The 26854-nt window shown below is 43.1% G+C and overlaps 5 protein-coding genes across 5 annotated transcripts in view; all 5 read right to left on the bottom strand.

The window, feature by feature from the left end:
• Positions 1-222: 222 nt before the first annotated feature.
• Positions 223-659, bottom strand: LOC130131630 (histone H2B). Its single transcript, XM_056301396.1, has one exon. The coding sequence runs from the start codon at positions 644-646 to the stop codon at positions 272-274; it is 375 nt and encodes a 124-aa protein (XP_056157371.1). The 5' UTR covers positions 647-659; the 3' UTR covers positions 223-271.
• Positions 660-1499: 840 nt separating this feature from the next.
• On the bottom strand, positions 1500-2358 carry LOC130131625 (histone H1-like). The gene has a single exon (XM_056301391.1). It carries the CDS (start codon positions 2162-2164, stop codon positions 1559-1561), a length of 606 nt encoding a protein of 201 aa, XP_056157366.1. The 5' UTR covers positions 2165-2358; the 3' UTR covers positions 1500-1558.
• Positions 2359-4365: 2007 nt separating this feature from the next.
• LOC130131627 (histone H3) lies at positions 4366-4932 on the bottom strand. The gene has a single exon (XM_056301393.1). It carries the CDS (start codon positions 4848-4850, stop codon positions 4440-4442), a length of 411 nt encoding a protein of 136 aa, XP_056157368.1. The 5' UTR covers positions 4851-4932; the 3' UTR covers positions 4366-4439.
• Positions 4933-5479: 547 nt separating this feature from the next.
• LOC130131629 (histone H2B) lies at positions 5480-5973 on the bottom strand. Its single transcript, XM_056301395.1, has one exon. It carries the CDS (start codon positions 5958-5960, stop codon positions 5586-5588), a length of 375 nt encoding a protein of 124 aa, XP_056157370.1. The 5' UTR covers positions 5961-5973; the 3' UTR covers positions 5480-5585.
• Positions 5974-8231: 2258 nt separating this feature from the next.
• Positions 8232-26854, bottom strand: part of LOC130131800 (aldehyde oxidase 3-like) — a 47807-nt gene continuing 29184 nt past the window's right edge. The window contains exons 23-35 of the mRNA XM_056301575.1: positions 26544-26631; positions 25819-25905; positions 25403-25594; positions 24211-24438; positions 17211-17306; positions 16910-17038; positions 16496-16570; positions 14143-14195; positions 13247-13361; positions 12129-12194; positions 11102-11287; positions 9701-9868; positions 8232-8270 (exon numbers count right to left, since the gene is read on the bottom strand). Coding sequence (XP_056157550.1) covers positions 8232-8270; positions 9701-9868; positions 11102-11287; positions 12129-12194; positions 13247-13361; positions 14143-14195; positions 16496-16570; positions 16910-17038; positions 17211-17306; positions 24211-24438; positions 25403-25594; positions 25819-25905; positions 26544-26631 — 1522 coding nt within the window. The remainder of the gene's footprint in view (positions 8271-9700; positions 9869-11101; positions 11288-12128; positions 12195-13246; positions 13362-14142; positions 14196-16495; positions 16571-16909; positions 17039-17210; positions 17307-24210; positions 24439-25402; positions 25595-25818; positions 25906-26543; positions 26632-26854) is intronic.

Below are 26854 nucleotides of genomic sequence, written 5' to 3'. Positions count from 1 at the left end.
TAGTGAGCCATATTGTTAAACGTGCGACGAAATCTCATATTCCATCATCTCTGAAGGCCGAACCCAAGTGAAGAGATTATTCTATCATTGGGAGCGCTGACTGACGCATGGAGAGGCAGTTGACAAGACCATATTGGCTCGTAGTGAATTAGCCACCAGTTGAGTTTTATCCTGGAAGTCACTGTAGATTAGTAACAATAAGGGGACAGCTCCTTGATGAAATTGTGTTTGGCTCTTAAAAGAGCCGTTGGGTTGGGTCAGAGGAGACAGCTTATTTGGAGCTGGTGTACTTGGTGACGGCCTTGGTGCCCTCAGACACGGCGTGCTTGGCCAGCTCCCCGGGGAGCAGCAGGCGGACGGCGGTCTGGATCTCCCTCGAGGTGATGGTGGAGCGCTTGTTGTAATGCGCCAGGCGAGAAGCCTCGCCGGCGATGCGCTCGAAAATGTCGTTAACGAAGGAGTTCATGATGCCCATGGCCTTGGAAGAAATGCCGGTGTCTGGGTGGACCTGCTTCAGGACCTTGTACACGTAGATGGCGTAGCTCTCCTTCCTGGCCTTTCGGCGTTTCTTCCCTCCCTTGCCTGCTGCCTTGGTCACGGCTTTCTTGGAGCCCTTCTTGGGCGCCGACTTTGCGGGTTCAGGCATGGCGACAAGCTGAGTCCTCTCCTAAAGAATTGTGACGTCTAGCGGCTGCTGAAGAATTTAAACATATTTCATGCAAATTTTACTGTGTGGATCCTCTTGTCAGATTGGCCATGTGTGTCATCTGACTGAGCTGACTGTGCAGTACAGCCCCGGGAGGGAGAACCGCGAACGAGTTGGTTGAGCAGAACTGAGAAACTATAAGCTGTGTTTATATCGTGTATTATTGATCAAGAAGCAAGTCTAACATATGCAACCAACACGTGTTGTGATATTTCAACAGGAGTGATTCCCATTTCTTCCACTTTCATCGAAATGTGGGTGTTTTCAATAAAAACGGACACCCACATTTGCAGATGTGTTCATGTTTGCTGCAGTCGCTTCACCAATAGTGAAACACTACCAACACTATGTTAATGTATAACTATGATGTAACACCCTGTAGTTATACAAATGACCAATTTCTACCAAAGCTGTTTTAGACTAATCGGGCACATCTCTGTGGGAGATGAAATACCCACTAAGGAACTGATATTATTCAGTAAAACGTCAAGAGTAAGTATAAATCAAGGCAATGAAATGAATTTGAAAGTATTGTTTACAAGTTAAGTTGATATGGATGGATGGATGGGTGGAACGCTGTCCCTGTGATACAAGTGGATTTTAAAATCAAACACAACGCGTAGCTGTCTTATATTTAGGAACCAATCAAGAAAGTATATTTTGAGAAAGGCTGATACGCATTGAAGCGCTCCTCCGTCATACAAGTGAGAGTACTGAGGTCTAGGGACTGAGAAGATGGTACCCTTCGACAAAAAGCGAAGTGCTTCTGGAGAGACGCTCTTTCATGAAGTCGTGGTTGGCTCTTAAAAGAGCCTTTGTGTGGGGGGGGGGGTTGTGTAGGAGATTGAATGTTTACTTCTTTGCGGCAGCTCTCCTCGGCTTGGCCGTCTTGGGTTTAGCAACCTTCTTAGCCGCGGTCTTCTTGGGGGCAGCGGGCTTTTTCACCGCCTTCTTCGGGCTCTTGGCGGCCTTCTTGGGGCTCTTGGGCTTCTTGGCTGCCGCAGGCTTCTTGGCCTTCTTCGGGGACTTCTTGGCTGCGGGCTTCTTAGCCGCTGCCTTCTTGGCGGCTGCGGGTTTCTTGGCTTTAGCTGTCTTCTTGGCGGCTGCGGGTTTCTTGGCTTTAGCTGCCTTCTTGGCGGGCTTCTTGGCCACTTCAGCCTTCTTGTTTATCTTGAAGGAGCCGGAGGCGCCGGTACCTTTGACCTGGACCAAGGCGCCCTTCGTCACCAGGGTCTTGACGGCCACTTTGACGCGGGCCTTGTTCTTCTCCACGTCGTAGCCGCCGGCGACCAAAGTCTTCTTAAGCGCGGCCAAAGACACGCCGCTCCTCTCCTTGGAGGCCGACACGGCTTTTACGATGAGCTCCCCGACGCTGGGGCCACTCTTCTTGGGTCGGGGGGCTTTCTTCTTGGCCACTTTCGCCGGAGCGGCGGCTGGAGCGGGAGCGACTTCTGCCATTTAGTCTTCTTCGTCTGTTCGGAGGCGCAAACTGACAACTGTCTGACAGCAGACTGATGAACAAACAGGCGCGGTGGGTTGGGTCATATCCGTACTGTGAGAACCAGAGAGACTCAACCTCCCCAGTCTGACACGTCTGCAGCCGAAGAGCTGCCACACTTGTGTTTTCTCTCTCCGACAAAACACCGAAAATCACCTCCTCAAGTCAAAATATCACTTAAAATCAATATGAGTCATGTAGGAGACCCTTGGCACTTTATAATCAGCTCTGTTTGAGCGGAGCAGACGTTTCTGTTCTGTTTCGAGACAGTTGAAAGATCCTCCATACACTGCCAGCAACTGCAACGTGTCCTAAGATTTGTCTCCTAGAACATCCTGAAGGCGTCCACTTTTAATCATTAGCCGTTCAGCAGTCGACTGAGCTGTTTGACAAAGCCACACTAATAAAAGTTGTGGTGATTTGCTGAGCGTTTAGTTTTAAAATAGAGTTTTGCTCATGTGGTCAAACACACTCCTGCTGGCGGTGATCTGTGGCATGGTGTGGCTCAGCTGTGCAAGATGGAAAAGTGGCTGTAAACTTTTATTATTTAGTCAAACATAAATTTGTAGACTAAATAAATGTAGTCTACAAACCAGAGCATCTTCATAAAGCGGTCAACAGGCAATGCTCAAGTGAGCATTGATGACCAACTTTCCACAGAGACGGCAGTTTAATAATGCATTAAGAAACAGTTTTCTGGGGATCGTAGAAAGGGTTTTGCATTCGCAACGCGATGCTCCGGTGGCCCTCTCTGTTAGTCAAGGCTGGATTAATACCCCCAGGGGCAATTGGGCGATCAAGCGCATAGCCCCCCCCCACACACACACACATACACACACACCCCACTTTAATTATGTTGATATCCAGTCAAGCTGGCGTGTCAAATCCACCAGACCATAATCACACACCTATTGGTCCAAGGCTTGATAACCAGTCCAGCTGAGCAGGTATCCCTATACAGTTCCGTAGAACAAGTACTGCCACTTCACTCACAAATCACAAGACAAGGAAACAATGGATTAAATCATCCCAAACCAGTGTATGACTAAAGACTATGACAATATTTGTGTTTACTGAAAACCACCCAGGCTGACAGCACACTAGTTATTACAGAAACATAATAATGCGACTGACTAGGAAAAGGTTTACAACAACGCCACCCTAAGGTAAGCACACAGCATAGCTGAATGTAAGTTTCAAAATAAGGCTCACTAAGTGAGCTAAGTAACTTCACACTGAACTGCAAAAGCTAACATGTAGTGAACTTGACAGACCAACTCCAACACAACATAACAGCATCACACCACAGTAATACAATACACGTTATGCAAACAGCATATCAAATAAACTCATCCACAAACTATACAGCAACACACAATCACAACAGATACTGCTCAATGCACAGGGCATAATCAAAATGGATATCACCTTTAGACGTTTTTCTTTCTGGAGTTTTTCTGTGCAAACTCCGTGATCAAGTCCTCAAAAATATCTTGTATTATATTATTATGTATTATTATAAGAGCCTTTGGTATGTTTCTTGTATTTTTTTGTCCAAATTGTTTCTCCTTTTGTCATTTTTCTTTTTCCTCTTATATCTGTTATTATCATTACTTATTTCGGTTTTATTGTTTTTCGGAACTGTTCAGTGTTGAATGTTTTGTTTGTTAAAATTGAAAAATGGCAATAAAGCTTAAATCGTAAAAAAAAAAAACTCAGCTGCAACCGGCGGTAGCCTCTTCCAGGCTATCCTTACTGGTAGCTGGCTCGACCTCTTCTTCACCTTGCTTAGCTTTTCTGAAAGAGCCACTTATTAGTGAGACCTTTTTTATAGTGTCCACTTCCGCTGGGCTTTTGGTTAACGGGACTTAATATAGGACATAATTTGTTCTGTATTTTCGTACACATTTCATTTATACACTAGGTCTGCAAAGTGATGAGAACATTCTTGCTTTACTCCGTCTCTAACCGAATAAAGCAAGGCGGTGTCATTGCTTTACTGTTAAAAAAAAAGGCAGTCAAACTGATCGATCAGTTCTCTGCTAAAAAAAAGGCAGGTCAGTGTGACGTTCTTTGCCCTTAGCAAGACTTAGGTGAAGACAAGTGTAGTTACTCGTTATGCACCCATACCTCTAACCTCTCAACTGATAAATAGAATAAAGTGGAGGGAAAACCTCTTCACTGGCACGTTTGTGGCTCTTAAAAGAGCCGTTGTGGGTAGTCTGGCCAACGCACTTAAGCGCGCTCTCCGCGGATGCGGCGGGCCAGCTGGATGTCCTTGGGCATGATGGTGACCCTCTTGGCGTGGATGGCGCACAGGTTGGTGTCCTCGAACAGACCGACCAAGTACGCCTCGCTGGCCTCCTGAAGAGCCATGACAGCGGAGCTCTGGAAGCGCAGGTCGGTTTTAAAGTCCTGGGCTATCTCCCTCACCAGCCGCTGGAAGGGCAGTTTACGGATCAGCAGCTCGGTGGACTTCTGGTAGCGGCGGATTTCTCGGAGAGCCACGGTGCCGGGTCTATAGCGGTGAGGCTTCTTCACGCCGCCGGTGGCCGGGGCGCTTTTCCGGGCGGCCTTGGTCGCCAGCTGCTTCCTGGGGGCTTTGCCGCCGGTGGATTTACGCGCCGTCTGCTTCGTTCTTGCCATCGTGGATTAAACGCACTCGATCGTACTTAATCGAAGATTTACTCCGGCGCTTGTAACCCCGTATTTTATAGCCAGAGCGGGAGTCCAGTCACACGCTGATTGGTCTCAACCAGGGGCATGCGCACTTTGGCAGATCCTTATTGGAGGAAGAACGCTTTGAAAAAACCGCTAAACATTTAAACGAAAGCCCTCCTTCACGTCTGTCTCACAACCCGAGTCTGAACAGAAGCAAATTAAATGAAATTTCAAACATCTGATAATATATGTATAGATTATATTATTGATAAATTAATATTATAGATTATATGGTATAGTAGATTATATCAATATTTAAATTATGTGCTGATAGGCGTGTTTATGTGACTGATATCTTCCCAATAACGGTCATTGAATGCAAATTAAAAAAAATCAGATAGGCCTACCCCGAAGCACACATGTTCCCTAAGCCCAGCAAGGAGTAATAGAAGTCGAGCGTTTAGATTTAAGAAAAACACTCAATGTGACAAAAAAAACAAAATCAGAAAACTGGTCTTATAACAATCCTGACTGGTGAAATTGAGGGACAGATGTTGATGGAGGTTTACATGGGAGGAATGAATGAAGTGACCAGAATATATGTTACAGGCCGCTGCACGGATCCTAAAGTACCACTAATGACGGAACAGCTCCTTGATGAGGCTGTGTGTGGCTCTTAAAAGAGCCGTTGGGTTGGCGGTTGGGTCGGAGGAGACAGCTTTACTTGGAGCTGGTGTACTTGGTGACGGCCTTGGTGCCCTCAGACACGGCGTGCTTGGCCAGCTCCCCGGGGAGCAGCAGGCGGACGGCGGTCTGGATCTCCCTTGAGGTGATGGTGGAGCGCTTGTTGTAATGCGCCAGACGAGAAGCCTCGCCGGCGATGCGCTCAAAGATGTCGTTAACGAAGGAGTTCATGATGCCCATGGCCTTGGAAGAAATGCCGGTGTCTGGGTGGACCTGCTTCAGGACCTTGTACACGTAGATGGCGTAGCTCTCCTTCCTGGCCTTTCGGCGTTTCTTCCCTCCCTTGCCTGCTGCCTTGGTCACGGCTTTCTTGGAGCCCTTCTTGGGCGCCGATTTTGCGGGTTCAGGCATGGCGACAAGCTGATTCCTCTCCTAAAGAGTTGTAACGCCTAGCGGCTGCTGAAGAGTTTAAACATATTTCATGCAAATTTTACTGTGTGGATCCTCTTGTCAGATTGGCCATGTGTGTCATCTGACTGAGCATGCGCTGTGTAGTACAGCCCCGGGAGCGAGAACCGCGAACGAGTTGGTTGAGCGGAACTGAGAAACTATAAGCTGTGTTTATATCGTGTATTATTGATCAAGAAGCAAGTCTAATGTAATGAATGTCAAGACTGGTGGCTGTGGTGCTACTTATTTATTCATGGTGTTGATAACTGGTATTCCTGCCTTTTTTAGCCAATGCATGGAGTTTTTGTTCATCCTTACTTTGCATTTCACATTTTTGGCTATTGTATTGTACAATACCGTACAAGTTTGAAAACAGCTCTACTCATTTAGGACTGTTATTAAAACCCAAGGTTAAATTGAAATGTAGTACCTGCAAGTTGCATCACAAGGCTGTATTGTTATATCGATTCTTTGCCATTGTTCCTCATTAGCAATCACCAGGTGAGGCACATTATTAACCTAATTGCCAAACATCAGTTTTGGCGCCGACTTTGCGGGTTCAGGTATTGCGACAAGCTGAGTCCTCTCCCAAAGAATTGTGACCCCTACTGGCTGCTGAAGAATTTACAGCATATTTCATGCAGATTTTACTGTGTGGATCCACTTGTCACACTGGCCACATGTTGTCACCTGACTGAGCATGCGCGGTGTAACGCAGCTCTGCGCTCGATAACAGAGTATGAATTGTGAGGGGAAGTGGCCCTAAAGTCAGTCTATCATGAAAGCAAGTCTAACGTGCAAACAAGTGTTTTGCTATTTTAACAGGAGCGATCATATTAGGAGCGTTATCAATGACAGATTACGAATTGAGAACGAGACTAAAATGGACACGCTTGTTTCACAGTTAAAACAACAAATATATAAAAGTAATATTTTACAATAAAGAGGAGAGGGTATCACATTCACAACTTTGGAATTTAAATTTGATCCTCTTGATTTCCATCTCTTTCTCTTTCGACAGTCTGCTTGTCCTGCCTCATGACCCTGACACACACACACACACACACACACACACACACACACACACACACACACACACACACACACACACACACACACACATTACATACACTTGGGTTCTTTTCCACAGTTCTACCGCTGCACAGCTCATCTCCACTTATACCACATGTCCCCGAATCATGTCAACACACATGTGAGCTGTGTTCCCATTTCCATCAGTGTCTGCACTGAATGGGTTTGGGAACAAAATGCCTTTCTGGGTAACTGATATGATCTAACAATATTTTGTCAAGCAGGATTTCTGCACCATAACAGATCTTGTTGCACACATTTCTCCGCTATCCACCCTGAATGTTCAGCGACAACTCTTGTTAAGTTCCTTAAATCTAGAGATGACGTTGAAGTTGATTCTGATATGCAAAGCAGAGGAATTTCTCAAAAAGAAAAGAACAGAAAATTTAAGAACAAGAATGGAAAATGAGTTGAAGAAAACAGAAACAAACCCAGACCTTGACCCGACAACGTTATTTAAAATAGAAAATAAAGTAGACATGGAAAAAGAAAAATGGGAGGACACCGTAGCTAGAAGCGAGGAAAAATATAACATATAATCTGATGATGACTGACAAAACCTCTTTAAATCATTTTAAACACCTTTTCAACACTTGTGCAAAAAAACGAAAAACAAAACACATTTTCATTCCAAAACTTTGGGTGTGGGATGTTCAATAACCATTGCCAGCTGTTTTGAGGAGAATCATTTTGACAACACGATTTAAAATGATTTAAATTTTTATTTCAAAATGAAGCAATGATTCAGCGTCAATGAATACCATATCAATGTTCCGAGGCTATGATAAACTTCAGCATGATGTACAACTGATTTCATTTGACAATTTTTATTTTGCATGATATATATTTGGAGCGTAAAATGAAGAGATTGGCATTTTGCTCATCAAAGCAATGTTGTGAAAAATAAGTCAAAGCAAAGATCACATTGTATTTTAGAAAAAAAATCAAATATTTCAGTTACATTTTGAAGTCACAGTATAAAGATCATTACATAGAAATTGTTTATAATCATTTGTAAATGGCAATTTCCCAAAAAGCTTAATTTTGAATTCACTTAGTTTCTTTCAGCTGACAGTTGGTGCAGGTATGATTTAACAGAAATTATAGTTTCCAAAATCAAAATACATATGACTTATATCTTCAAAACTCATTACGTGAAACATCATTGTTTACTGGAACCTGGAAAAAAAAAGAATTGGTTAACTTGTACTCACTGACGTTTGGCCTTAATTGTTACATTTGTTCAGTTCAGGAAGCTTAGCTTTTGTTTCCTGCTCGAGCAGGAAACAAAACAAAACAGTTTTTTAGTGTTTCTCAAAACACTAAAAACTGTTTTTTATTGGGCCTGTCGGCCAGTTCAGGATTCATTTTTAGAAGAGATTGTTTTCTAAAAATGTTCAATAAAATTTTTTAGAAAACATGCATTTTGTATATTTATTTTAATTATGTCTAACTTCTTAATCTAATTTGCACTTTGAAAAACACCCATGAATTGTCTTGATGAATGCTCAAAAATCCAGGTAAGAAAATCAAAGAAAGTTGAATCTGTTCATCTGGACACAGCATTTATTGAGAGAAAGGGTGGGGATACCTGCAGTCAGTTGAGACCGAAGAGGTCACTTAGATGAGTGAAGCAATGTTTCTCTCAATAAACGCTGTGTCCAGATGAACTGTTTCACCTTTCTTTGATACCCATGAGTTGGCATACATTACATCTCAGACCATACATTCATTATCAAGTCCATCTTTAAAATGTTATGTTTTAAACAGGACTTGTATAGTCTTGTAGAATAAATGGCCATAAAAAATACAATGATGAATGAAAAAATGAAAACCACTAGAAGCACCAACTGTGCAAATGAGAAAAAAATACCTCTGATTTTCACCACCATTTATGAAATTATCTATCCATCCATCCATAATCTGAACCGCTTATCCTGTTCTCAGGGTCGCGGGGATGCTGGGGCCTATTTCAGCAGTCATTAGGCGGCAGGCGGGGAGACACACTGGACAGACCGCCAGACCATCACAGGGCCCACACACACACACACACACACACACACAAACACACACCTAGGGACAATTTAGTATGGCCAATTCACCTGACCTACATGTCTGGACTGTGGGAGGAAACCGCAGCCCCCAGAGGAAACCCATGCAGACACGGGGAGAACATGCAAACTCCACACAGAGGACGACCCGGGATTACTCCCAAGGTTGGACAACCCCGGGGCTCAAACCCAAGACCTTCTTGCTGTGAGGCGACCACACTAACCACTGCGCCACCGTGTTGCCTTTTATTAAATTATATTTTTCATTTTATTATTTTTACATGTATATTTTTCCTGCAATGTTTGACCTATTATCTTATTTGCTCTTAAATTGTTTTTGATTATTTATTTTATCGTTGCGTCTAAAGTACATTTAGACTTTTTTTTGATTGTTTTAATTTTTCTGTTTTGAATCATGTCTATAAAGGTTCTAAAAACATAGTTCATTACCATCATTGTTAAATTTGATGACAGTGTGGATGGCGTGAGAGTTAACAGGGGAAAACGGGTTGCAAATGCTGGCCTGTTTGCTGACGTGGTGGCCTTGAGGCCTCTTACCTTTTGGGTGAAGGACGTCGCACAGGCCACACACGAGTTTTCCGGGGTGGAGGGGCTGTCCAGTCGGAATGGTTCGAACAAACTGGAATCGACCCGGGCCGCCGCCACCGCGTCTTTGATGGCGAAGAACACCGAGCTGCCCAGAAACAGGCTGGGTTCTCCGACACCCTGCGGAACCAGCCGGAGAACATGGTTTGAATATAAGAGACGTGATCATGTGGCTGCAGTCAGAGCTAGGTAATACGTCGACATGATACGGATATCGTGATATGATGCTAGATATGGTGGATTTTGGTTGTGGTAATATCATTAAAATCACAATCAGAATCAGAATCGTGTTTCTTGGCCATGTAAGTCTGCATATACATGGAATTTGACTCCAGTTTCGTGGCTGTCTTAGTGCAGTTAACCTAGAATAACAACACTGCAACACAACAATCTTCAGATATATACACAAGGATTGACTATATACAGGCAAAATAAGAGGTGATATGATGCAGTGGTGCACAGAATATATTAGAGATGCTGAATAGATGTTAACAGGTTACTTACATACATGCCTGAGGTAGATGGGCATGACAGAGCATACCAGTATACATACAATGTACAGCACAGTGTATACAAAATGGTTAGATTTATTTGACAGTGTTAAGCATTCATTTGTATGACAGCCCACGGGAAGAAACTATTTTTATATCTGCTTGTTTTGGGGTACAGTGCTCTGCAGCGCCTACCAGAGGGGAGGAGTTGGAACAGGTTGTGACCAGGGTGTGATGGGTCTGCAGTGATGTTGCCTGCCTGTTGCCTGACTCTGGAGGTGTATAAGCCCTATAGACCTAATTTATTTCACCTAATACAATGAAATAAATTAATGTTGTAATTTCCTGGTCTTAAAGGCTGCATTACAGTAAAGTGATATAATTTTCTGAACTTATTCAACTTGTTTCAGCTGAGTGAAATGAATAACGAACATCTTTATCTGCTTGACCGTCATATACACATTACTAATGATCAATTCCCAACATTTGTTTGAGTGTAAATATCTTATACACCAATAATCATCCCCAAATATTGTCACATTATTGATATTGAGGTTGAAAATATTGTGATATTTGGTTATGTCAGTATTCCCACCCTATGTGAAGTGACACAACAGGAACTTTAACTGGACCGGGCCTTTGCGTGCCTTAAAGATTCTTATTTGAATGTTAACACTGAAATTGAAAAATCTATTTTCAATCATATTTCAATATTTGATAGTTATTTTAAATACCTATTCTAATTATCCTCATCAATTATTCACCGATATCAACTCCAACAACTCCTTCAGCTGATTAGCCATGATAAGAGAAGGGTGTATATGTCTCCGTATTAACAGAGGTTCAACAATTGACCTCTGACCTTTGAGGAGTAGATAGCATGAGGGTTGGTAGAGTTTGGGAGCAGATAGACGTTGAACTGCAGCGGCATGTCACACACAGCAGGAATATGATACTGGGAAGGACCCCAGGAGTAGAGTTTCCCTTTGGAAAAGTTCAGCTTCTCAGTGGTGTATAGACCCAGGCCCAGCATAAAGGCCCCTTCAATCTGACAAACAGAGAGAGAAAGACAATAAATTAGGTCAAAGAAAGAAGGGGGGGGTAAAGACAATTGAATGGAAACGACAACACATCAAAAATATTACCAAAACAAAAAAAATATGTACACATACTTGAAGTGGAAATGTTAACCTGTTGCTAAGAGATTTTGTACCAAAAGTGGTAGAAATAGAATTTTTAAAAATTCTCCATTGGAAAAACCCCTGTATTTTTTTGGATGCCCTCGACACATCCAACCAAATTTTATGTGGAATCCAACTTATGGAAAGGCACTTGCTTTGTTCAAAAGCTTGTTTTAGTTTTACTTAATCTACGACTACTACTACTACTACTACTACTACTACTTTCGGCTGTTCCCATTAGGGGTCGCCACAGTGGATCATCCGTTTCCATTTCTTCCTGTCTTCTGCATCTTCCTCTGTCACACCAGCCATCTGCATGTCCTCCCTCGCCACATCCATAAACCTCCTCTTTGGCCTTCCTCGCCTCCTCTTCCCTGGCAGCTCCATATTCAGCATCCTTCCCCCAATATACCCAGCATCTCTCCTCCACACATGTCCAAGCCATCTCAATCTCACCTCTCTTGCTTTGTGGTGGTCGTTGATAACCCGGGCCTCGATTGATCCGCTATGGAAATCTTATTTATGATCAGGATATTTGATTTGGCAAAGATTTTACGCCGTATGCCCTTCCTGACGCAACCTTCCCCATTTACCCGGGCTTGGGACCAGCACTAAGAATGCACTGGCTTGTGCATCCACAGCAGCTGGGTTTTTAGTTTTAGTTTTACTTAATATTTAGATGAAATCATGGCTGTCGTCTTATCTCACCTGGCCGATGTCCACAGAGGGATTAATGCTTCTGCCGATGTCGAGTACGAGGTCGGTCCTCAGCGTCTGAAAACAATAAAACAATATTAATTCACCTGGATGGTCTTAAAATTTAATCATTCACTCATTCTGTATATCCGCTTAATCCAATTCACTGCTGTGAAGGGCTAGAGTCTACCGCAGCATGCATTGGGGCACAAGGCTTGGTGACACCCTGGACAGGTCAACTGTGCATCACAAGGCCATACACCATTCATACCCATGGACAAATTAGTTTCCAATTCACCTCATACGCATTTCCACTAAGATGGATCCCACAGAGAACATGTAATCTTAATAGTGAAGTACAACACTGTTCTTCCTTAGGCAAATATTTTAGTATAATCTATATATTTTAGTTTAAAGCTCTTTTAGACAACCTCTAGACATCTTTTAAACAACTGTAGATGTGAGTCGCGCATGTGCAAGTGCAAGTGCAAATGGTTTACCCAGCTTTATTATATTATAAAAATAAAGACAGTGTTAGGGTTAGACCAAAATGGTCACATAGCAAACCTTTTTTTTTGGAAAGTGCAAGTTCATATTAGACTTGGTCAGATTCATACCTAGGAGGCTACATATCCACAGACTGACAGGCAACAAAATTTTAATGGGTAGATTTTTTAGCTTGAACGCTGCATATTAAAAACTTTTTTATATATATAATTTCCCATTCATTCGACTTGGGCGCTGTGCAAAAGTCTTATAATGGCAGGAAAAACACATTTCTTTTCTGTCAATGTGTTTGTATCTGTCCGCTGCTAATCTCACATACTACTGGCCCATCAGCCTAATAAGTTTTGTTCACAGATATGTTAACTTTGTAATAAAAAATCAGCATATGTCATAATGTCGGCATATCCTGAATTCAAATGAGGCCAAGGACAAGTTGTGCTCACATCTCATCTGTCATGTTTGTTTTGAAGCACCACATAGATGGGTCATCAGCCCATATAAGGTCATATCAGCTCAGTTATTATGACTTATCATACACATAAACTCCTCCTCTCTGGCTGGCACATTAGTAGATTAAAAGCATTGAGAGCTAGTATTTTGGAAGTCAAAAGGAAGTTGTGTACCATATAGTCTCCTGTGAGGCAGTCCAACTCCACCTCGCTGCAGCAAACTCCATAGGTGAAGTAGGGATATGGCTGACCCTCCATCTCGTCCCACTTCATGCAACTGTCAGGACCTCTGAAAAAAATAAATAAAAAAAACATTACCACTATTGACACCAATATGACTAAAACAAATAATGCTACACACTTACAGCACTATCACAACTGAATACTAAATAAGTATAGCTTCTACCTCACCTCTACTATTACTTTCGGCTGCTCTCGTTAGGGGTCGCCACAGCGGAAAATCCATTTCCATTTCTTACCTCTCCTCTACTATCTTCATAGCTATTATCTTGATATTGTCATTTAATTCGTTTTGTTTTTATTGCTTTTGCTCGGTGCCTCATGTTGTCAGACTCTTTTGTTGCACTCCTCTTTTTTGATTTTGTTCTGCTTTTCCACGATGTACCCTTGAGCTCCGGTTCAAAAACAGTTTACGAAGCTGTTTAACGGTGAAAAGAAAAACAGTCAAAAGAAACAACACACTAGAATAGGAAGGAGAATGAAATGATTAAAAAAAATCAAGACCTAAGCATCAATGAATAAAAATAAACTGAAAATAAGACGTTTCAAAAACGCAAAAAAATGTCTTTGTGCTACGAATGGTACAAACCATATTACAAAAATGTCTTAGTGTTTATGTATTCGGAAAGCTACTTTCTAAAACTTCTTTAAAAAATCACTATAAATAAATTCGAACTGAATTGAATAAAATAAATTCATTTCAAATAAGTATTTGGTTTAGTTAGGAGTTACTTGATCGGTCTGACTTCATTGTGAGTTGCTGTGGATAAAAGTGTCTACTAAATGAGAAAATTAAAAAAAAAATTTTTTTTTTGACATTAACATCTTACCTATGGTATCCAGTAGCTGATAAACTGATCTTCTGTTTATACGCGTCATCAATCTGAATTCACAGGGAAACAACGTTACATGCTTTTGTTGTGCTCATATATAGATTAACATCACAAACTGCAAGATAAATAGTGCGTGTGTCTGAGCAAACACCACTGTGTGTGTCTACATATCCTGTACGAGGCTGTTTACACCTGGCATTAACAGGCATCTTAAGTGATCTGGTCACAAGCGGGCAGCTCCAAGCACGTCGGTTCACACCTGGCACTAGAAGGCGTCTCCACACGCGTCTCCAGTGACCGCTTGTGATCGGATCGCACTTCCTCGCTCTATATCAGGGGTCCCCAATTACTTTTCATAGCGGGCCACTTTTAGGGCCACTTTTAAAACCACGGGCCACTCAACCTCCAGCAGCACGTTGTTCGTTAGTTTGTTTTGGTGTCGATAGGCATTATAATTTAAACAGAGATTTTTCATCTGTTTTTCGATATATTACGAGTCTTACTTTTACTAAGAAATACATTTTTTTTTTTTTGGTAGGGAAATAAAAAAAAATCCTGGCATTTCTCCAAAAATTCTCACGGACCATAAATCAACCCGTCACTGGCCGGACGTGGCCCGCGGGCCGCCTATTGGGGACCCCTGCTCTATATGCAAATAATAAACACGTACATCCCTGGGGTGGTGGCTTAGCCTCGGCTGCAAGTGGAGGGGCGCGGTTCATGGCGAGAAGGGGCGTGGCTCACTGAAAGAGGGGCGTTGCTTGTGGGAGAGCTGCGCACTGACCCGAGGGAAAGTCATTAATAAATAAAGCCTTTGTTAAGCACCTAAAACCGCGTCCACCTCCATCTCGAACCCTCCCCGTGGCACTGCTGTGTCACAGTCAGGTGAATAAACAGAAAGGTACAGAAACGCGAGAAGAGGCCTGGAAGCAACAGGCATTCAACAAAATTAGACGTCCTCGCTCACTCGAGCCTCATTTTGATGCGCCGTCAATTAGTATGACGCATGTCACATCTGGAAGTTATTACTGTCAATTATTCTACCAAATTATGTTGTTCTGCGAACTTCTAAATCATCCCATAACTGCACTTCTTCTCTTTTGTTTCCATCCCACTTTGTTGCGAAGCACAACAGGTTTTTAAAAAGCGCTGTGTAAATAAAGGTCATTATTCTGACGGTGCAGACCTGTATGAAAGCCTTCACACCCCAGACCTGGTACATTGCATTTAAGAAATCGTCTATTTTGGGTAAATAGTTTCACATTATTACAAAGACATGGACGCAGCAAATGCCAGATAGAGACAAATAATCTCATGAGGAAAATTAAGTGAGCGAATTAGCAGCGTCACGCTCCGATTGTTTGCCTTCTTCCATTTTGGGCTTAAAATCAGGAATCAAGAACACTTTCTTTGAAATATCGTCTCCCCCAGCCCAGCCCACAGCAGTGCAACACAAAGACAAAAACACATATCCATAAACTACAAGAACTTCAAGAACACACACACTAACTAACGCATGTATCTAAACTAACACATATATGCAAACTAAAATGTAAAAAAAAAAAAAATCACTGTCTAAGGGAACGAACACCAGACAGGATGACTGTCAGAACTGCCGGTCTGCATGGGCTAGCAGTTAGCTTAGCCTGCCTTGCTTCCAACAAAATACACAACAGAAGTGGAAAGTCATTCTTAAAACTCGTTACATGGAAAAATGTAAATGCATGAATACTAGAGTGTATAATTCTCGACCCGAACCCTGTCAGGTTCGACCTGATCATGCCAGTTCAGGCTCAGAGCGGGCTTGAGAGGGTCAGGCCCAGCGCTGCAGCGGATAAATGAACTTGAAGTTGAACGGGAATGTGCAAGCCGCCGGGTGCTCTTCCGGAGTTGTGGGTCTGATGTGTGTCAGAAATTAGATGACGTAAACAAAAAACAAAAAAATTACTCAACTAAACCCAGAGGAGGTTTTGGTCAGTTGACTAGGTGGTCCTTCAGCACAGGCTGGGACACATGTGCATCCCAGGCCACCTCTGAATGTGGCCTGAGTGACTAGGTCTCAAGACGCATTGAGGACGCATTGGGCGCATCCACACCTGTACTTAGAGCTGTCCACTTGTGATTGCATAACCCAAGATTCATGTTATTACCAGGTAGGAACAACCTCCATGTGACAGCCTGTATGTGTAAATGGGAACGCAAGAAAACACTAGCTGGGGCCACAGAACAGGTGAATGAATGATACAAGAATAAGGTGGACAGAGATTTATTTTCAAGAATCAAGAAGAACAGCAATGTCAGTCAACACAGAGACTCTGTGAAATCAAATTGTAATTAAACACAAACGTACCCATAACTCCCATGCGCTGTTGGGGCTCTGCTGTCTGATTGGCTCTAGCCTTCGGTACAGGGTCTGGCAGGCTAGCTGAGCAAGGCAAAAGAAAACTTACAATACCACATAACACTGACTCACTTCTACTGGTACAACCTGTGCTAGCATGCACAAATCTACCAGCGGTGTCTAATATTGGAGCTGGTCAATCGACATGACACATTATTTCACATGGATGATATCAAATGCAAGATTCACGATCAAATACACAAAAGGGGACTTCTACAAAGACCATGGAATTATGAGATTAATACATTTTAATTATACAGCTTTGCATCATTTCCACCCACACAAAATGCCACCTATCACATTGTGTGCCCATTACCAGTGATAACCAATGAACAGCTGGTAATGTGAAGAACTAAATTTTACCTTGACCGCCTCGCCATTTGCGTCAGTGCCAAACGAGGCAGCAGAGGGGCCGTCGTTGGGCACAGCGGCGGTGCTGGTCTCAGAAATGTGGACCTTAGAGAGAGGCACACCGAGCTCTTTGCTTGCCACCTACAAGGGATTGTGTTTGATTTAAGATGCAGTCTTTAAATATCCCATCAGGCGCCTAACTGTTCTGAGTAATTATGATCACACAATATATCACATAAAAGCCAAGCTGATCAGACAAAAGGACGAGTGCAACTGACAAAAACCAACTGAGTAAAACTGCAGCAAACAGCACCTGTTGCATTTTGGTGTGGATGCCCTGACCCATCTCTGCCCCGCAGTGGCTGACCAGAACCGAACCATCCTTATAAATGTGGACCAGAGCCCCAGCCTTTACATGCACACACATATGCACGCACGCACGCACACACACACATACATATATACACACACACACACACACACACAAAAAAACATCATCACCATTATTGTTCATTTACCATTAACATTAGTATCTGTATGCATTCATTCATTATCCAAACCGCTTATCCTTACTCAGAGTCATGGGGATGCTGGAGCCTATCCCAGCAGTCATTGGGCGGCAGGTGGAGAGACACCCTGGACAGGCCCCCGGGCCGTCACAGGGCCGACACAGACACGCACACATTCACACCTAGGGACAATTTAGTATGGCCGATTCACCTGACCTACATGTCTTTGGACTGTGAGAGGAAACCGGGGCACCTGGAGGAAACCCACACAAACACGGAGAGAACACGCAAACTCCACACAGAGGACGACCCCGGACGACCCCCCAAGGTTGGACTACCCAGGGACTCAAACCCAGGAGGACCTTCTTGCTGTGAGGTGACAATTCAATTCAATTCGATTCAATTCAGCGCTACCCACTGCACCACCGGGCTGCCCATCTTTATTAAAGATATTTATTAATATGAATTAATTTATTTCATATTTATTTATTTATTAATATTTACTAATTTATATTTAACTATTTTATTTTATTCATATTTATTAAATTATTTCCATATTTATTAATAGTATCTTTATCAAAAACATAATAAACGGGAACAGAGAGATTTAAAAAAAGAGAGAAACGGAGGAGGGTGATAAAGGTAGGTGAATTAAGAAAATGGATGGAACATAAAACACAAACAAACAAATATTACAACTGTGCCCAGTAGTTATTTTAGTAGAGTCAGGTATGACAACATATACCTGGTTGAAGAAGCAAACCCAGCCACTGAGGATGCACAAGCCAGTGCATTCTTAGTGCCGGTCCCAAGCCCGTATAAATGGGGAAGGTTGCGTCAGGAAGGGCATCTGGCATAAAACCTTTGCCAAATCAAATACGCAGATCATAAATAAGATTTCCATACTGGATCGGTCGAGGCCCAGATTACCAACAACCACCACCGGTACTGTTAACCAGCAGGGTGCCGGGGGAAACTACGCTACTGTTGGGCGAGGGTGAAGGAGAGGGGGGAGGCATGTCCAGAGGCAGCGAGAGAGGAGGAAGGGTAGGAGTGTGGAGGTGAGAGTCGGAACTTTGAATGTTTGCATTATGACTGGTAAAGGGAGAGAGCTGGCTGATATGACGGAAAGAAGAAAGGTAGGCATACTGTGTGCAAGAGACCAGGTGGAAGGGGAGTAAGGCCAGGAGAATCAGAGGTGGGTTCAACTCTTCTACCATGGTGCAAATGGGAGGAGAAATGGGGTAGGGGTAATTTCAAAGGAAGAGTATGTCAAGAGCGTGCTGGAGGTGAAGAGAGTGTCAGACAGAGTGATGAGTATGAAGCTGGAAATCGAAGGTGTATTGCTGAATGTTATCAGCGCATATGCCCTGCGAGTTGGGTGTGAGATGGAAGAGAAAGAAGAATTCTGGAGTGAGTTGGATGATGTGGTGGAGAGTGTACCCAAGGAGGAGAGAGTGGTGATTGGAGCGGACTTCAGTGGATATGTTGGTGAAGGGAACAGATGTGATGAGCAGGTGATGGGTAGGTATGGTGCCACGGAGAGAAACGTGGAAGGACAGATGGTGGTGGCAGTGTTAATTTTGTCAACGAAAAATTATGAAAAAAAAATTTCCTTGGCGACCTTTTATTTCATGACTTAATTGTGACGACGTAAATGAAAAAATACTTTTCAATATAAATTACGACAAAGTCTTAAATCATCGTGCACTGATGAGAAAAAAACAGACAAAATTCCATGCCCTCTTTCAGCAGACAAGAGAGAACCTAGTTTACGCTGTACAGTTCAAAACATTGATTGTTTTCTTGTTAACCAATAGGCCCTTTTCACATGACGTCAGAGAACTTCTGTTCTGATTCCTTGCAGGGTATGCTAACTTCCGGACGAACTATGGAGTTTACACAGTTGCTCACAAACCTGCCTGAAATACGGCTAGTTGATGTACCATGGCTTGCCGAAACATTTGCATTAACCAAACGCTCCAAACTCGACAAAGGCAACAAATTCTTCATCGAACGGTACCCGTTTGATTATGCTAAATAACTTATGTTAAACGCAATAACTTTAAATCCATTCCATTTTCTGAGCCGCTTATCCTGCTCTCAGGGTCGCAGGGGATGCTGGAGCCTAACCCAGCAGTCATTGGGCGGCAGGCAGGGAGACACCCTGGACAGGCCGCCAGACTGTCACACAGGGCCGACATACACACACAAACACACACACAAACACACACACACACACACACACACACACATTCATACCTAGGGACAATTTAGTATGGCCGATTCACCTGACCTACATGTCTTTGGACTGTGGAAGGAAACCACAGCCCCCGGAGGAAACCCACGCAGACACAGGGAGAACATGCAAACGCCACACAGGATGACCCGGGATGACCCCCAAAGTTGGACTACCACGGGGCGCGAACCCAAGACCTTCTTACTGTGAAGTGACCGCGCTAACCACTGCACCACCGTGCCGTCTACTTTAAATCATAGTCAGAAAAAAAAGCGAGATCCTGAGAGAGAGAGAGATCTTGAGAGAGAGAGAGAGACTGAGAGAGATCCTGAATTCAACTAAATAACTTATGGAAAGATCGCCCCATCTGAACCAATCTGAAAATGAAGATACTACAAACAGTCATATGGCCAGTCATGATATACGGACGTGAAGGATGGACTTTGCCTAAAATAGATGAAAAGAAAATCAATGCTGCTGAAATGTGGTTTGGCCACCGTTTGCTGAAAATAGGTTGGATAGAAAAACAAACAAATGGAAGTGTGCTATAGCAACTTGGAACAGATATGATCCTTCTGTCGACCATTCAGAGACGAAAACTAAAATATTTCAGGCATGCTATGTGTCATAAGACTTGCAGTGTTATGAAAAATAGATAGATAGATAGATAGATAGATAGATAGATAGATAGATAGATAGATAGATAGATAGATAGATAGATAGATAGATAGATAGATAGATAGATAGATAGATAGATAGACAGACAGACAGACAGACAGACAGACAGACAGACAGACAGACAGACAGACAGACAGACAGACAGACAGACAGACAGATAGATAGATAGAAAAAAATTACTTTAAAGAAAGACAGACAGACAGACAGACAGACAGACAGACAGACATAATCATAGTCATAATCATATGACTATGATTAGCTAGTCTTAACGTTAAGATAGATAGATAGATAGATAGATAGATAGATAGATAGATAGATAGATAGATAGATAGATAGATAGATAGATAGATAGATAGATAGATAGATAGACAGATAGAAAAAAATACTTTAAAGAAAGACAGACAGAGAGACAGACAGACAGAATCATAGTCATAATCATATGACTATGATTAGCTAGTCTTAACGTTACCTTTTGAAATTACTTCAGGCTGAGAATTCCTGCATTTTCAGAAGTTGTCTCTTACATCCATGAGTCGTCTACAGTGCAAAAGGAAGTGAAGATAACCTGCTTCGCGGAAAGGCGTAAGTTAATTGACGTCATTGTGAAAAGAACCTATCACTTGCACGCATGAATCTGCAAGTCCAAGAGCAAATTCTCATTGCCTTCATGCGTCCTTCTCATTGGATGGGTTGTCCCTCCTCAGTTCATGCCCGTGCAAATGCTAGCTAGGTCATGAGAGAATCTGGAGAATGTGAATCTGAGCGTAAACTGTTATACTGTCTATGGCGTAAACGGCATGGTAAACTGCCTTTGGCTGCGTTATGAGTTTCTCAACACAAGCGAGTGGGACCACCATTCAGGTCGGAAGAAAGAAGAGAGAGGACCTATGGGTACATTTCACCTACTGTCATACTGAAAAAAAGACAAAGTGCGTTGTTCCCAAAGAGAATGGAGAGCTGTGTGGCTATACCATGGGCAGAAAAAATACCACCAACCTCAAACGTCATTTGAAGACATGCCACCCTGCAGTATCTGCCAAGGTAATTATGTAACGTATATTTGATTGGATAACAGTAGGTAAATGAAACGTTAGTTACGTGTCCTTCGGAAGCAGTGACACTCGGTTCATAGAGCCGCTAACTTCACTCCGTTTAGCCATACCTAGCCCATTTTCATGAGCTAGGTAACATTACAGTTAACATCAGTCACTGCTCTCTTGGTACTTGCAGGATGGTCCATGTAACTAAGTGGAAGTGTTGAAGTGTACCAATGCACGAGAGCCATTTATGTTTATTCCATTTAGGACTAAATTCAGTGTTGGTATAGCTCAAAGTTCTTTGTGGATTCAGCGCGCTGTAGCAATGAGCTTGCAAGCATGTAAAACATTGACTAAAATTAGACTACAATTAAAATAGAGGTCCACTGATGACATCTTGACTAAAACAAAGCAAAACAACAAGACTAAAATGTGACTTTAAACCTACTACAATTTCCAGTAAGCGACTAAGACTAAAACTTAATTTAAAAATCTTATCAAAAATAACATTGGGTGATGGATTTTGCGAAAAGGATGGAAATGGCTGTGGTGAATACATATGTCAAGAAGAGGGAGGAACACAGGGTGACATACAAGAGTGGAGGAAAGTGCACACAGGTGGACTATCTCTTATGTAGAAGGCGCGATCTAAAAGGGATTGGAGACTGCAAGGTGGTGACAGGGGAGCACGCAGCTGGGCAGCATCGGACGGTGGAATGTAGGATGACTTTGGAGACCAAGAAGAGGAAGCGAGTGAAGGCAGAGCCGAAGATCAAATGGTGGAAGTTGAAGAAGGAAGACTGTTGTGTGGAGTTCAGGGAGGAGTTAAGACAGCCACTGGGTGGTAGTGAAGAGTTGCCGGATGGCTGGGCAGGCACTGCAGAAATAGTGAGGGAGACAGCTAGGAAGGTACTTGGCGTGTCATCAGGACAGAGGAAGGAAGACAAGGAGACTTGGTGGTGGAATGAGGAAGTACAGCAAATTATACAGAGGAAGAGGGTGGTAAAGATGAAGTGGGATAGTCAGAGAGATAAAGAAAGTAGACAGGAGTACAAGGAGACGCAGCATAAAGTGAAGAGAGAGGTGGCAAAGGAAAAGGCGTATGGTGAGTTGTATCAGAGGTTAGACACTAAGGAAGGAGAAAACAACGTGTACCGATTGGCTAAACAGAGGGACAAAGCTGGGAAGGATGTGCAGCAAGTTAGGGCGATCAAGGATAGAGATAGAAATGTGCTGACAAGCAAGGAGAGTGTGCTGAGAAGGTGGAAGGAGTACTTTGAGGGGCTGATGAATGAAGAAAATGAGAGAGAGAGAGAAGGTTGGATGATGAATCAGGAAGTGCAGTGGATTAGAAAGGAGGAAGTGAAGGCAGCTTTGAAGAGGATGAAGAGTGGAAAGGCAGTTGATCCTGATGACATACCCGTGGAGACATGGAGATGTTTAGGAGAGATGGCAGTGGGATTTTTAACTAGATTGTTTAACACAGTCTTGGAAAGCGAGAGGATGCCTGAGGAGTGGAGAAGAAGCACACTGGTACCGATTTTCAAGAACAAGGGTGATGTACAGAACTGTATATGTTACTCTTCTCCATATCTCCATGCTGTGGCTCATCAACTTTATACCAAAAGAGGTATAAAGTTGATCAGCCATAGCATGAAGACATGGGGAAGAGTAATAGAAGCTAGGTTAAGAGTAGAGGTGATGATTAGCAAGCAGCAGTATGGTTTTGTGCCATGAAAGAGCACCACAGATGTGACGTTTGCTTTGAGAATGTTGATGGAAAAGTATAGAGAAGACCAGAAGGAGTTAGATTGTGCCTTTGTAGATTTAGAGAAAACATACAACAGGGTGCCAAGAGAGGAGGTGTGGTATTGTTTGAGGAAGTCGGGAGTTGCAGAGAAGTATGTAGGAGTGGTGCAGGATATGTATGAGGGAAGTGTGACAATGGTGAGGTATGCAGTTGGAATGACAGATGGGTTCAAGGTGGAGGTGGGATTACATCAAGGATCGGCTCTGAGCCCTTTCTTGTTTGCAGTGGTGATAGACAGGTTGATGGACGAGATCAGGCAGAAGTCTCCGTGGACTGTGATGTTTGCAGATGAAATTGTGATCTGTAGCAAGAGTAGGGTGCATGTTGAGGAGAGTCTGGAGAGGTGGAGGTATGCACTGGAGAGAAGAGGAATGAAAGTCAGTAGGAGCAAGACGGAATACATATGTGTGAATGAGAGGGAGGACAGCGGAATGGTGAGGATGGAAGGAGTAGATGTAATGAAGGCATATGAGTTTAAATACTTGGGGTCAACTGTTCAAAGTAATGGAGAGTGCAGAAGAGAGGTGAAGAAGAGAGTGCAGGCAGGGTGGAGTGGGTGGAGAAGAGTGTCAGGAGTGATTTGTGACAGAAGGGTACCAGCAAGAGCTAAAGGGAAGGTTTACAAGACGGTTGTGAGACCAGCTATGTTATATGGTTTAGAGACAGTGGCACTGTTGGCAGAGTTGAAGATGCTAAGATTTTCATTGGGTGTGATGAAGAAGGACACGATTAGGAACGAGTATATTAGAGGGACCGCTCAGGTTGGATGGTTTGGAGACAAAGCAAGAGAGGCAAGATTGAGATGGCTTGGACATGTGTGGAGGAGAGATGCTGGGTATATTGGGAGAAAGATGCTGAATATGGAGCTGCCAGGAAAGAGGAAAACAGGAAGGCCAAAGAGGAGGTTTATGGATGTGGTGAGGGAAGACATGCAGGTGGCTGGTGTGACAGAGGAAGATGCAGAGGACAGGAAGAAATGGAAACGGATGATCTGCTGTGGCGACCCCTAACGGGAGCAGCCGAAAGCAGTAGTAGTAGACCTGGTTGAGGAAGCTCTCTGAGAAGCCAACACCAAACTTGATAGGGATCAGCGAAATGCCTTTTTTCTTCCAACGGTTCCGCTGGTTGAACAGGCTGACCTCCCAGCATCGGGACCTGAAGTTGGACCTCTTTTTGCACTCCTCCCAACAAAGCTGCAGGTTCTCCGAGTCGAATGGAAACTTGTAGTGAGTTAGAGATGGCCCATTGTACATGTTAATCTCACGGATCTAGTGAGGGATTTCAAAAGAGGGAATAATAAAATGTTAACATGCTGAAAAATTCAAAAATAGTCCCTGTGTGGACCAATATAGATATAGGAGGAAGGGCAGTTATTTCTGCTGCATTACCGATTAAAAGTGCTTGATGCTCCATTATATATTAGTTGAATCCAACATTGCTATGGAACTTTTAAATTATCATTTATATCTGCTGTATCTATCGAACCTCTCATATCTATTTTATTTATCAGATCTATCTATCATACCTATCATTTATATTGTGTCTATCAGAAATAATATCTATCTATTTGGATATCTACCTATCTGTCATATCACTCTTATCGATTCATCTATCCTTCCAATTTTTTTTTGTTGGGATTTTTCCCTTTTTCCTCCCTAATTGTATCCGGCCAATTACCCCACTCTTCCAAGGCATCCTGGTCACTGCTCCACCCCCTCTTTAGATCCGGGGAGGGTTGCAGACTACCACGTGCCTCTTCCGATACATGTGGAGTCGCCAGCCGCTTCTTTTCACCTGACAGTGAGGAGTTTCACCAGGAGGATGTAGCACACGGGAGGATCAAGCTATTCCCCCCAGTTCCCTCTCCCCCCCGAACAGGTACCCTGACCGACCAGAGGAGGCGCTAGTGCAGCGACCAGAATACATACGCACATCCAGCTTCCCACCCGCAGACACGGCCAATTGTGTCTGTGGGGACGCCCAACCAAACTGGAGGTGACACGGGAATTCAAACCGGCGATCCCGTGTTGGCAGGCAACGGAATAGACCGCTACACTACCCGGACGCCCCCATCCAATGTTTATTTGCCCAGGTAGAGTCAACTAAAAACAAATTATGATGATGAAAGGCATTCTTCTCTGATCTGAAAGGACAAAGGTGGATAATAAACAGACAATTTAAAAACTAGCCTGCAAAACTGTTATTAGTGACCCTAAAAGGTTGAGCTCTGACCTGGTCAGCAGGGCGACCCAGCTTACAGGCCACATCGCTGATCATGTTCTCTATGACCAGGATGCCCTGGGGCACACCGAAGCCCCTGCAGGACGTGTTGGAGGGCATGTTGGTCTTGTAGGCCGAGCCGCTCGCTCGCAGGTTGGGTATATTGTAGGCATTGTCGCAATGACAAATCATCTTCTCGATCACCTAAAGAAGAAGAAACAAATGAGGTCACATTTTATATCAGAGGTGTTCAGCACTGGCCCACAGAGACCTACAGGCAAGGCTTTATGTCTTACTAAAATGAGATATGTTGTGCTTTAAAAAATAAATCATATCCCTCATTGTGAGACATAAACCTGAGAAAAGAGATTCAATGCTGACTCAGAAGCAATTACATGAAATGTTGACAATAATAGAATTGTACTCACAGCAGGGGACTCATCCACAGTGTTGCCAGCATTGGCGCAATACTCAACTTCTGCAGCCAAAATCTTTCCATTATCCATATACCCAACCTGGAAAAGAGAACAGTAACGTGTCAGCATAGTGAGTGGTTACCACACTGGTCAAGAGATGCAGGTGTGTCACATGAAGCAGGATTTTGAAGTGTTTTTATAATTGAAAAGAGAGTTGCTATCAAATGTCTGTCACACTGTTCACAGGTGAGCCAAATGTTAGCTTATCATGTGTATATATTGTAGCGTGCACGGATAAGAAGACACGCTGGCCGCTGGCTGGCGGATCTGACCCTTTAGTCTAGCGGTTAGCGATGTCTCCTGCGGTGCGGGCGATACGGGTTCGCTTCCTGGCCGCGGCAGTTCCTGTGGTTGCGTTGTCCCCCGAATTCGCTACTATAAATATATATATATATATATATATATATATATATATATATATATATATATATATATATATAAAACTCAAGAGCTAATAAGTGTTCATTTGTGAAGATTATCTCATAAAAACATCTAAATCTTAAGGTTGTGATGACTACTGACCTTATTTGAGGCTTTTAACTAAAATTCCATTCATTTTTCCTTAGAGACAAAGCCAAAAAAACCATCTGGAACAGACTTTCCGATCCCTGATCACACTATAGAATCTAATATGAATGTCTTGTCTACCTGGAGCTCCCCAGTCTAGTTAGATGTACCTTGTATTTGCCAATGACAGGGTGTCGGCCTCCTGTGATTAGCATATCCTCGCCTCTTGTCAGAACACATCGCACCGCCCGCTTAGTCCTAGATGGAAAAGAGGGAATTATTCCCGGTCCTTAATTTTATACTATCTAGTTAATTCCTCCTTTATGAAATCACTGTTTTTCCAAACACATCAAGCATGTTTCCTTGCCCTAAGGAGTTGTTCTTGGTGTTTTGTATGTTATTGTCAACAACTTTTATGGAAAAACAGCTACAGCAATGGGCATGACGTTTTTCGGAAAGGTGGGCAGTAGGGCTGCACAAT

Source organism: Lampris incognitus, chromosome 21, assembly GCF_029633865.1.
Source record: "Lampris incognitus isolate fLamInc1 chromosome 21, fLamInc1.hap2, whole genome shotgun sequence".
In the NCBI taxonomy this organism is placed as follows: Eukaryota; Metazoa; Chordata; class Actinopteri; order Lampriformes; family Lampridae; genus Lampris; species Lampris incognitus.
Note: the sequence above shows the minus strand (reverse complement) of the source record. Positions and strands in the feature narration are given on the sequence as shown.